Source organism: Rattus norvegicus, chromosome 1 (assembly GCF_021556685.1).
Source record: "Rattus norvegicus strain SHRSP/BbbUtx chromosome 1, alternate assembly SHRSP_T2T, whole genome shotgun sequence".
Classification (NCBI taxonomy): domain Eukaryota; kingdom Metazoa; phylum Chordata; class Mammalia; order Rodentia; family Muridae; genus Rattus; species Rattus norvegicus.
The window spans coordinates 249,238,796-249,250,958 of NC_141534.1; the positions used below are offsets into that span (position 1 = coordinate 249,238,796).

General features: G+C 43.2%; 1 protein-coding gene across 2 annotated transcripts in view; it reads left to right on the plus strand.

Moving 5' to 3' along the window:
* The window catches only part of Plce1 (phospholipase C, epsilon 1), a 307,957-nt gene that overhangs the window by 240,745 nt on the left and 55,049 nt on the right, over positions 1-12,163 (plus strand). For both annotated transcript variants that reach the window (NM_053758.3, XM_087571504.1), the window contains 5 exons: positions 609-731; positions 817-953; positions 3,395-3,633; positions 5,547-5,608; positions 5,686-5,851. In NM_053758.3, the coding sequence (NP_446210.2) occupies positions 609-731; positions 817-953; positions 3,395-3,633; positions 5,547-5,608; positions 5,686-5,851 (727 nt within the window). The remainder of the gene's footprint in view (positions 1-608; positions 732-816; positions 954-3,394; positions 3,634-5,546; positions 5,609-5,685; positions 5,852-12,163) is intronic.

Here is a 12,163-nt window from a genome sequence, read left to right on the forward strand (position 1 = left end):
GCTCCAGTGAGGGGCTGGCTTCCTTCCGTTCTTAAGATTTTTCTGACTCACATTTTCCATTAATAATAAAAGCTCTTCCCTGTTTTCATTGAAGGGCTGGTTAAAAACGGAAAAAGAAAAACATCTACGCATTTCCAACTTGCCTCCTAGATGTGTCTCCATAATTTAGAATTCAGAAAAGAACATGAATTGTTTCCCACAAGTTATGAATGAGGAATTTGGAGATTTTATGTATGTACACACACACACACACACACACACACACACACACGTGTGTGTGTGTGTGTGTGTGTGTATATATATATATATATATATATATATATTTAACATGACTTTTCTTTGGACACAGTGAATTTAGGGGATTCCCCCTGACTTATCAATCTGTGCTTTTAAAAGAACTGTTCCATTAATGAAGGGATATTAACCCCAGCATTCTGTCCCAGTCGAGTACGCTAGAAACAGTTACCAGTACATATTTATTCCCTCTGACATGAGTCTTGGATATAGCCTCATCCCCCCCTCCTTTGCACATATTGTCATCAGAGCCTCTCTGTTGAGGCAGTGACTCGGGGTGTGTACTTGCTGGTAACAGCCATGTTTCTCTGCAGTGCCTGGAGTAGCAGCAGCTGGCACGGGCGGATCAAAGGAGGAATGAAAGGCTTCCAGAGCTTCATGGTCTCAGACAGTAACATGAGTTTCATTGAATTTGTCGAGCTGTTCAAATCATTCAGGTAGGACACGGTCGTTCTTCTTAACTCTTTCTCAAACCCACAGTTGGATGGCAGTGCTAAATGGGGAAGTGTTTTCCATTCTCAGCATAAGGAGCCGCAAGGACTTGAAGGACATCTTTGACATCTACTCTGTACCCTGCAATCGGTCTGCTTCTGAGTCAGCCCCACTGTACACCAACCTGACAATCGAAGAAAATACCAATGACCTTCAGCCTGACCTAGGTTGGTTTAACAATTTACAGTTTCCCTTTGAGAATTTTCTCTCCAAACACCAAGGTAGGAGATCCAGTCACATACATTTCAGTTTGTCACTCATGGTGTGCCAGATACCTAGAGCTTGGTGAAACTGAGAATTGTTTCCACAGTCATCTGGTGGTGAAGAGTAGGCAGGTCCTGTGGAAAATCCATCACTAAATGGGCTTTTGGCACTTAGTTAAAATTGGGCTGTTTAACTAAGAATGTTCCAGTCACCCTGACCACCTAGCACCCTTTCCCAACCATTTCCAAGGGTCCTTAAGGTATGGACTGTGTCTTAATTGAGAAACCAGTATCTCTCTTACCTGTGGGTAAGTACTTGTTCAGGCCCAGGCAGGGATTGTCTGTGCTTTGTCAAGGGGAGTCCTTGGTGACCTCAGCAGAGTGCTCCTAGCTGAACACCTAGAATGTTCTTCCTTCTTTGTAAACCAGAATGTCTCCTTCTATTCCACTGATACCGTTTTAGTCATCTATGAACTTTAAGCCTATTATTTTTTTCCTAAATTCTTGATAGAACTGTAAGCACAAAAGAGTACACACACACACACACACACACACACACACACAAACACCCACATATATGCACGCACACATGCGCATGCACACACGTACACACATGTATGCACATGCACACATATACACACATGCACACATATACACACACATGCACACATATACTTCCTTCATAATTATTTATAACCTTCTGTTGTCCTTATATAAATATTGACTCTTTATTTTTATTGTTTTTATTAATTATCTTATCTATTTACATTTCAAATGTTATTGTATAGCCATCAAAACATGTATACCTATAAACTAACCAGGTAATTGCATCTTTTAGATCATTACATTTTATCTTCTAGATTCATTGTAGGTTTTTGGAAAATGAGCAGAAATCAGAGTTCCCATACACCAGCCCCCTGCACTCCTGTGTAGGTGTCTGCCTGTGCAAACTTTGGCTATGTTAGAAAAGTACAATTCAGTCACTATCAAAGCGTATTGGTAACTGGAGTTCATGGTTTTCCTTAGGGCTGTGCATTCCATGGCTTTTACAGACAGTGACATGTACACACCACTGCACTAGGCATAGTCGCTTTGCTTCCTTGAAATCCCCTCTGTCTCACCTTTGAGTTTTCCCCTCCTTCCCTGTAATCCCTAGGCTGCCACCAAGCTTGTTAATAGAAAAGCCATAACTGTGTTTTTTCTAGGAAACGTGATATCATTGAAATCCTGTAGTATGTAGCTTTTCAGGATGACTTTCTTTCCAGCCAATGTGCGTTTACAGTGCCCCCCCCCCACTTTCTGCAACTTAATGGCCAATTTACTTTTAAATTGAATATGTTCCATTGCATAGACATGCTGCTACCAAGATCTGCATGCATACTTTTGTATGGAGATATGTTTTGTAACCTTTTGGCTAAGTACCTGAGAATGCTAGATTGCATGGCAAGCCTCTGTTTTATTCTGTAAGATATTGGCACATTGACTTCCCAAATGGCTAAAATCGAACCAACCAGACCTGTCAATGGGGAGCAAGGAGAACACTTCTGGTTAGAATTAAAATAACAAAATTAAATTAAAAATAAACAAACTGGCAGTGTGGTGGCTTCTTGCTGAACTAAACATGCTCTTGACGTAGGGTCTGGCAGTTACTCTTTGATTATGTGCCAAAATGAATTTTAAAATGGTATTGATGCAAAATCTGTATACAGATGGTTATAATTACAGATTTAAGATACAGAAACCTTCAAGATCACATTTCTTTTGTCTCTACTAAAGGGAAAGATTAGAAGCAGTTACTCTGAGAGAGAGAGAGAGAGAGAGAGAGAGAGAGAGAGAGAGAGAGAGAGAGAGAGAAAGAGAGAGAGAGAGGGAGAGGGAGAGAGAGAGAGAGAGAGCGCTCAGCAGTTATTCACTGCCCTTCCAGGGGACTGCGTTCAGTATCCAGGACCCACATTGAGTGGTTCACAATCCTCTATAACCTTAGGTCTAGAGAGTCTGACACCCCTGGCCTCCAAGGGCACCTGCGCTCACGTGTACATAGCCTACCAACCCCTCACACACACATGTAAATTTTAAAGTATCTCCTTTAAATTTGAATTGGGACTAAATGTGATGGTTCACACACCTTAATGCCAGGCAGAAGCAGGTGGATCTCTGTGAGCATCTTTCCAGCCCCTAGGTTCTTTCATTCGTTCATTCATTCATTCATTCATTCATTCATTCATTTACTCATTCATTCATTTCTTTTGTTTTCTCTTTACTATGGGAAGCCAGAAACTCACACTGAGTTTGGCACCTTATTTGGGCAGATTAGAGCTTCATCGGGGCATTGACTTCATAATATCAATGAACTCTGTCACAGAGGCTTCCAAATTATCCATGGACTGTGGGTGGCTGTGTTTCAGATTTGCTGACTAGAAACGTCTCCGACTTGGGGCTGTTCATGAAGAGTAAGCAGCAGCTTTCTGACAACCAGAGGCAGATATCTGACGCCATTGCTGCTGCAAGCATTGTGACTAATGGCACTGGGATTGAAAGCACGTCCCTGGGCATATTTGGGGTCGGCATACTCCAGCTCAACGACTTCCTGGTGAATTGCCAAGGAGAACACTGCACATATGATGAAATCCTCAGCATCATCCAGGTATCTCATGTGTGGCATGTATGGTATCACATGTATAATATCACATGTATGATATAGTGGTAAATAACACAGGTATGGCATGTATGGTATCACATGTATATCACATGTTACCATAGATGGTAACACATGTATGATATGAATTGTATCAAATGCACAGCATGTATGGTATCAAATGTATGACATGTATAGTATCTCATGTATGGTATATATGTTATCACATGTATGATATCACATGTATGACATAGATGGTAACACAGGTATGGCATGTATGGTATCATATGTACAGGATGTATGGTATCACATGTATGACATGTATGATATCTTATGTATGATATCACACATATGGCATAGATGGTAACACAGGTATGGCATGTATGGTATCACATGTATATCACATGTATGGCATAGATGGTAACACATGTATGATATGAATGGTATCAAATGCACAGCATGTATAGTATCACATGTATGACATAGATGGTAACACAGGTATGGCATGTATGGTATCATATGTATGGGATGTATGATATCACATGTATGATGTGTATGATATCACATGTATGACATACTTCTGGCTGGTCTAATAGTTTGATGTTAAGCATTTTTCCCTGTCTATACTTCTACATATCTGGGGCAGAAATAGAGTTGTTTTTTTTAATGCCAACTCGGTAGGTATTCTTACATTATGATCAGTGTAGGACCCAATGACAATTACAAGGAATTTGGTCCCAATTCCTTCTCACTGTTCTAACACATACAAGAGTCTAGAGTTTCAATCTGTTACTCACCATGCATTTGTTAGCTCTTACTCTGTAATCCATGTTCCAAGAGCTGGGACTATAGTACTGGGGAAAGTCTCATTCTTCTACACAGCTTACTTTCTGGTGTGTGAGGCAAACAGCAAACAAATATACACAATTTCAAGAGTGAACAAGGTAAGGAAAGGGGGAGCCAGGAAGGCTGAGCTAGAGAGCAGCACTCGGGCCAAGCCCTGAGTGAGGAAATCATTCCACGTTCCGAAGGAGGAGAATCCTCAGAGAAACATGAGCCGCTAGCTCAAACCCTGGGGCAAGAGCTAGCTGGGGATTTATGAGGAGCATCAAAAAGCTAGCATGATAATCAGAGCCAGGCAGGACCCGCAGATGCGATTTCAGGCAGGCGTCCCAGGACCAACTCCTCTAGGACTTTTAGACCGCAGGACAGATGAAGGTTGACTTCTGTCCTTGTGAGACAGGAAGCTTTAAGAAATTTCAAGCAAGAGGGTGCATGATCTGTGCTTCAAGAGGCCCATGTGAGCCCATTTGTCAACAAACTGTGCTGATGAAGGGTGGAGACAATGGGTAGAAAGCAGAAACTGTCCCAGGAGCCCAGCCATCGGGTGGCAGCTATAGAGAGTGAAACTTTGATGTGGCAGGGTAACCTACAGCAGAATTAGCTTAATCTTCTGATCCGAGGATGGAGTAGCTGGGTACCCGTTGGATTTAACCCCTAGAGATGCTGAAACTGAGCACTCTGTCACTGAGAGTGTGTTTGGTGGGGTTGCTCCAAGCAAATCACCACATCCCACCTCCCACTGCTGGACTGCTGGACGGGAGCTGCTTTTATTATCCTCACTGTCACCTCAACTAATAAATGCACTCACTGTGTTTTCATACAAGTCAGCCTTACTCTTTTCTCTTGCTACCTTTTTTCCCCTCTTAAATAAATATGCTTGGTATAACAAACTCAACGTATAATAAATATTTTCTTTCGGACTAAAAACTACAATTTGCCACTATATAACTAAATTAGTTCAAATATTTGGTTTAGACGTTTCCTAATGAAAACAGAACATTTCTTTTAAAAAATGTGGTGCTATTTCTCCTGCTTAGTTTCCTTTGCCTAAAAAGCATCTCTTTCCAAACCTCTTGCAGAAGTTCGAGCCCAACATCAGCATGTGTCATCAAGGTCTATTGTCCTTCGAAGGGTTTGCAAGGTAACTCCTCAGACCGCCTTTCCCTCTTCTGTCCCAGGTTTCTCTGACGCACTCTTAAGAACATGTGTTTCACCCAGGTTTCTGATGGATAAAGACAATTTCGCCTCAAAAAATGACGAGTCGCGGGAGAACAAGAAAGACCTGCAGCTACCCCTCTCCTACTATTACATCGAATCTTCGCACAACACCTACCTCACCGGCCATCAGCTCAAGGGGGAGTCCTCTGTGGAGCTCTACAGCCAGGTACAGAGAGCTCCACTGCGGTGTGGCTCTGGGGAAGCGCTCTTACCTCAGAACCCCCAACTCACAAAACATCTGCCCCCAAGACCCCTGTGAAGAACTAGTAAAGCGTGATGAGAAAGAAGTACGCAGAGCCATCAAGTGTGGGAAAACAGGCTACACACACAGCGGTTGTTTTCTTTGCTTTTTTCCTGCCTTTTTGATTGTTTGCTCCCTTCCCGCCCCCCCCCCCCCATCTATACTTGTAGGCAAAGAAAAAAGAAAGTGTTTGTGTGCGACTCATAGCTCTTAGATCTTAGTCGGATCTACTCCTACTAAAATTAAGTTTTCCCCTGGGAAAGCCGTCCAATCGCTTCACTAAATGCTAAATAAATCAATACATTGTGGTGGGAAAGCTTAGTGGAAATGCAAACTTTCTTGCAGAGCTAATCCCCCAAAGTTTGTTTGGTTTGTTTTGCTTTGCCATTTGTTGGACAACCAATCCGTCCCTATGGCAACCAACTAACGAAGCCGCACAGGCTGGAGGCTGTTTCGTCCAGGCTGAGATTCCTGGGAATGTTCTGGGAAACAGTGGGCTCTCCAGACTGGGAAAAGTACATCCTTTGACCCCACCAGCCAGCTCTCAGTCATTTGCCCATCTCTCTCTGTTAAGCTGCATTTACTCAACTCCTACCAGAGATCAGGAAAGAGCCAGGTTAGGTCCAGGGAATGCAAGTGTGTGGTTTTGTGCTTGTGAGAGAGTACAAGCTAGAAAACTAATTCCATTGTAATCGTTCTTCCCCAGCAGTGAAATTCCTTTTTCTCCAGATTGATCCTGTACACATGGTAGACCTATAACACAGTTTTCCCCCAAAGTTTTTGTTAGCACAGAATGGGCATGGTGGCACACACCTTTAATCCCAGCACTCAGGAGGCAGAGGTAGGCGTATCTTCCTGAGTTCAAAATCAGCCTGGTCTACAGAGAGAGCTCCACCACATCCAGGGCCCTGATTCACAGAGAGACACTATTTCCAAAAACAAGCAAAAGAAAAAAAACCTAGAATTTGTTTTTAATTGGATATTTCTTTATTTACGTTTCAAATGTTATTCCCTTTCCCAGTTTCCTATCCATAAGCCTTCCCCTTCCCTCTCCCCTTCTTCTTGTTCCTCTCTCCATCCACCCCCTCTTACCAAACCCCCCACATTCCCTTACACTAGGGGTCCAACCTTGTTGGGACCAAGGGCTTTCCCTTCCATTGGTGCCCAACAAGCCCATCCACTACTAAATATGCAGTTGGAGCCCTGGGCCAGTCCATGTATAGTCTTTGGGTAGTGGCTTAGTCCCTGGAAGCTCCGGTTGATTGGCATTGTTGTTCTTACGGGGCCACAAGCCCCTTCAGCTCTTTCAATCCTTTCTCTAATCCTTCTTCCAATGGGGGGCCTACGTTCTCAGATCAATGGTTTGCTGCTAGCATTCGCCTCTATATTTGACATGCTCTGGCTGTGTCTCTCAGGAGAGATCTATATCCGGTTCCTGTCAGCATGTACTTCTTAGCTTCATCAATCTTATCTAGTTTTGGTGGCTGTATATACATGGGCCACATGTGGGGCAGGCTCTGAATGGCCATTCCTTCAGTCTCTGCTCCAAACTTTGCCTCCATATCCCCTCCTATGAATATTTTTGTTCCCCCTTTTAAGAAGTAATCCTTCTTCTTGAGCATCCTGTGGTCTGAGGATTGCATCTTGGGTAATTCGAGTTTTTGGGCTAATATCCACTTATCAGTGAGCGCATACCATGTGTGTTTTTCTGTGACTGGATTACCTCACTCAGGATGATATTTCAGATGATGTTTTTTAATCTCTGGATTCTAAGGAACTTTTATTAGGAAATGAAAATGTGTCCTCATAGTAATGATTTTCAAACTAGGACTCTGCCAAGGGTCTTCAGCTGCTTATGCTGAAATGAGTAAGCCACAGCTAGAAGGGACTTTATCATGGCCCAGTTCTGCTACAGGACTACTGACCCATCTTTTATGGGCTTCACATAATGGTCATTTATTTCCACAAAGAGCTCCAAAGTAAAAAAAAAAAAAGTTTGTGGAACCAAGGAGATGGTTCAGTGAGTTAAGGCACTTGCTACCAAACCTGATGACTGAGTTCAATCCCTGGAACCCACATGGTGTAAGAGAGAACTCCTCCAAGTTGTTGTGTGACCTCCATACATGCCATGGCATTCATATGAGCGCGCGCGCGCACACACACACACACACACACACACACACACACACACACACACCAATCAATCACTAAGTGCAAATTTTAAAATTTAAAATTTTAAAATTTTAAATCCATTGTTCTGTAGGAAATATATATTTGAATTGTTCTATATATTTTATATGTATACACAAGCTCATAGTCATAGTTACACACACACAAACACACACACACACACACACACACACACACACACTATGTGCTCATTCTTCACAGGAAATCAATCAAGGACCATTCCTGAGCTTTGATTTCCAATTCATTGTTTGACTTCAAGAATTTTTAAATTCCTTAATATTCTACCCCGAGCAGAGACTATCTCAGCTTTTGACCAAGGCACAGAGTTCCCCACATGGACTCACAGTTGTGATTAGACCGTGGGAAGATCTCCTTTGCTTCATTTCTCTCCTTTCAGTTACTCCCCATAGTTTCTCTCTGGAGCAGATGGAAAACAAAAACAAGCCCTGTCCTTCCTACCTGGAATTTCCAGCCCAGTTTTCCTTTTCTACCCTAATACAGAGACGCTGGGTTGAGAGACTTTAGCAAAGACCTATAACCCCGTCATATTGAAATCCCTATTACCAGTGGCTGACCACAGTTGGCTAGCTCGTCACATTTGCAGCTGATTACATAGCTTCAGGCCAAGGCAGTATACCATAGACACCGTGGCTACCAACCATAACCGATGGTCTTGGGACTTTAGGCCACAAACTATACCAAGTCATAGGAAGAGCCTTTCTAGAATCTTGCATTAAAAATCCTGCACATTCTGCCACGTTTACTTGCAGAAACTCTAGTGGCCGGGACATCCCGATAATAGATTACTGTCATGTGGAAATAATTACATATACTCTCAAGTCACACTGTATCAGCTCAATGGCAGACAGTCAGCTCCTTGTCTTGGGTCACCTTTTCATTATGTGATCATTTTAAAGACAGTCTGCAGATGAGTTTAGGGAAGATGAGATTGCTCCAGATAACGGATGTTGCAAAGCCGCAGTCCACAAAAGTGTGTCGAGAGAGCTGCTTCCAGCCTGAGATCCAGCGTAGCCAACAGATGCCGTCTCACAGCACCACAGGCAGGTTTTTGCAGCAGTCTGCTGAAGAGGCTGAGAGATAATATGTCCAAGCTTGGGGTTAGCGCAGTGTGTGAGTGACTGCTGGTACCTGCTATGCCTAGGGAAGAGGGGAGCTTATGGCCCTGCTCCGGATGCAATCCCAGGCCTACGTAGTCAGGCAAATCTTTGATAGCTCTTTGCTTCTAGTCTTCTTACAGGCTACATTTTGATAGCAAAGAGGCTTTCTCGTTGTGGAATTTGGGTCTTAATGGAAGAGGTTATATCAATATTGGATATTGATTTATGTAAATGTTTAGTCACCTTATTAGGGGCCAAGGCTTTAGCTCAGCACCCTCACCTCTACTAACATTTCCTTAGACACAGATTATGCTAATTGCATTTTACCTTTTTTCTTCTATTGAAAATAGTTTTTTCACATACAATATATTCTGATTACAGTTTCCCCTCACTCAACCCCTCCAAGTTCCTCCCTCCCCTCCACTCCCCTCCAGATCTCCTCCCTCTCTGTCTCTCATTAGAAAAAAAACAGGCTTCTAAGAGATAGCCACCAAGCATGACAAAATAAAATATAGTAAAATGAAGCAGAAACCTTCATATCAAAGTTGGGCACAGCAACTTAACTGGGGGACGGAGTCCTAAGAACAGGCACAAGAGTCAGAGACCCACTCTTTCTCACAGTCAGAGTCCCATCAAATTATTAAGCTAATGGCTATAATATATACACAGAAGACCTGGTGCAGATGCCTGTAGGCGCTGTTCTTGCTGTGTCGGTCTCTGTAAGCTCACATGTGCCCTGATTGGTTGATTCAGAGGGCTATGTATCCTCCATATTCTCTTTCTTACAGTCTTTCTGCCTCCTCTTCCGTGGGATTCCCTGCGCTCTGACGGGAAGGATTTGATGGAAGGCTCCAATTTAGACTCTCACTGCACGTAATGTCTGGTTGTGGTTCTGTGCATCTCTTCCCATCAGAGGAAGCCTCTCTGATGATAACTGGATAAGGCACTGATCTATGAGTATAGCAGAATATCATTAGGAAAAAAATTTATTGATTTTTATTTTAAAACCAGGAGTGTCCGGTTTTTACTCTAGGTCTCTGGACTATCTAGCCTCTAGTTCTTGGCTATCCAAGCAATATTGGGTGTGGGTTCATTCTCATGGAGTGCACCTTAGGTCAAATCAGACACTGATTGACTACTCCTACAAGTTCTGTGAGTGCCATTACCCTAGCATATTCTACAGGCAAGGCAGACTATAGGTCAAAGGTTTTGTGAGTGGGTTGGGACCCATGTTTGTCTTTCAGTAGCCTTCTCACACCATATGTCTTAGACACCAGCTCGACTACTCTATGTTCAGTGAATTGTATGAATGTTGTCCTCCTCAATGGGATCCCACTGTCAGTTCGCAGAGAGCAACCTGTTGTCTTAGCAATAGCCTGTGTGGTTTGGGGAGTCCCACAGGACCCCCTTCACCAAGAACTCAATCAAGTGCTGCCTAGTCCTGTAAATGGAAGCTTTGCCTGGCCTCAAGAGATGGCCAGACTCTGTATACCACCATCACTAGGAGACCTCATTAGGATCACCTTCATCCACTCCATGAAGTTTTCACCACACCGGGTTTCCACACCACTCCTCAAATGTGTCCCCAATTCCAGCCATCTCTCCCAACACTCTCTTTTCAAACTCCACCTTGACCCACACACAGCTTATTCCCCCATTCCTTTCCCCACCCACCCCAAGTCTGCCCACAAAATCTCTTGAGTATGCACCCAAAGTTCCCAACTCTTATGAATAAGATCACTCTTTGGATATATGTCTAAGAGTGGTATGGCTGGGTCTTGCTGTAGATTGATTTGAAAAATCCATATAGATTTCTACGGTGTCTGTACAAGTTCACACTCCCACCAGCAATGGAGAAGTGTTGTTGGATATTTAATAACTCTATTAGTTCTTATTATGACGTGGCCATCCACCCCCTAATAATTGGGACAAAGTCTTGTTGATTTATTTAGTCATCTTTAGCACAATTACTGGGTGATTATCTGTCTTAGTTAGGGTTTTATTGCTATGAACAGACACCATGATCAATGCAAGTTTTATAAAGGACAACATTTAACTGGGGCTGGCTTACAGGTTCAGAGGTTCAGTCCATTATCATCAAGGTGGGGGCATGGCAGCATCCAGGGAGGCATGGTGCAGAAGGAGCTGAGTTCTACATCTTCACCCAAAGGAAGCCAGGAACAGACAGCATCCTCAGGCAGCTAGGAGGAGGTTCTCCAAGCCCACTCCCACAGTGACACACTTCCTCCAACAAGGCCACACCTTCTAATGGTGCCACTCCCTGGGCCAAGTATATGCAAACCATCACATTACCCTTAATCTATTTTTCTTCACTAGCCTGGCTATTTCCCAGCAGTGCTCCCAAAGTTATTTGCCAATAGTTGTCCTGTCTGTAATGGACTTGTACCATCAGGCCATTTCCTGGTCCTCCTCCTCCTCCTCCTCCTCCTCCTCCTCTTCCTCTTCCTCTTCCTCTTCCTCTTCCTCCTCCTCCTCTTCTCCTCCTCCTCCTCTCCTTCCCTCTCTCCCTCCCACCCCCTCCCTCTCCCCTTCCTCTCCTTTCTGCCTGTGGTCCCTACCTGTGACCCATCTCTATTCTTCCCAGTAATTGGCCATCAGCCACTTTTATTTAACCAGTCAGAGACTATAGGTGAGCTAAGTTTGCACAATATCATTTGGTGTACGTTTATCATTTGTATGTAGAAGAACCCCTGACCTTTTTTTTTAGTTAATTTTTTATTCAACCACTTTGCTGAAGGTGTTTATCAGCTGTATGAATTTCATGATAGAATTTGGGGGATTGGTTACCTATACTATCATATCATCTGCAAATAGTGATACTTTGACTTCTTTTTTCTAATTTGTATCCCCTTGATTTCCTTCAGTTGTCTTATTGCTCTAGCTAACATTTCAAGTATTGTATTGAATA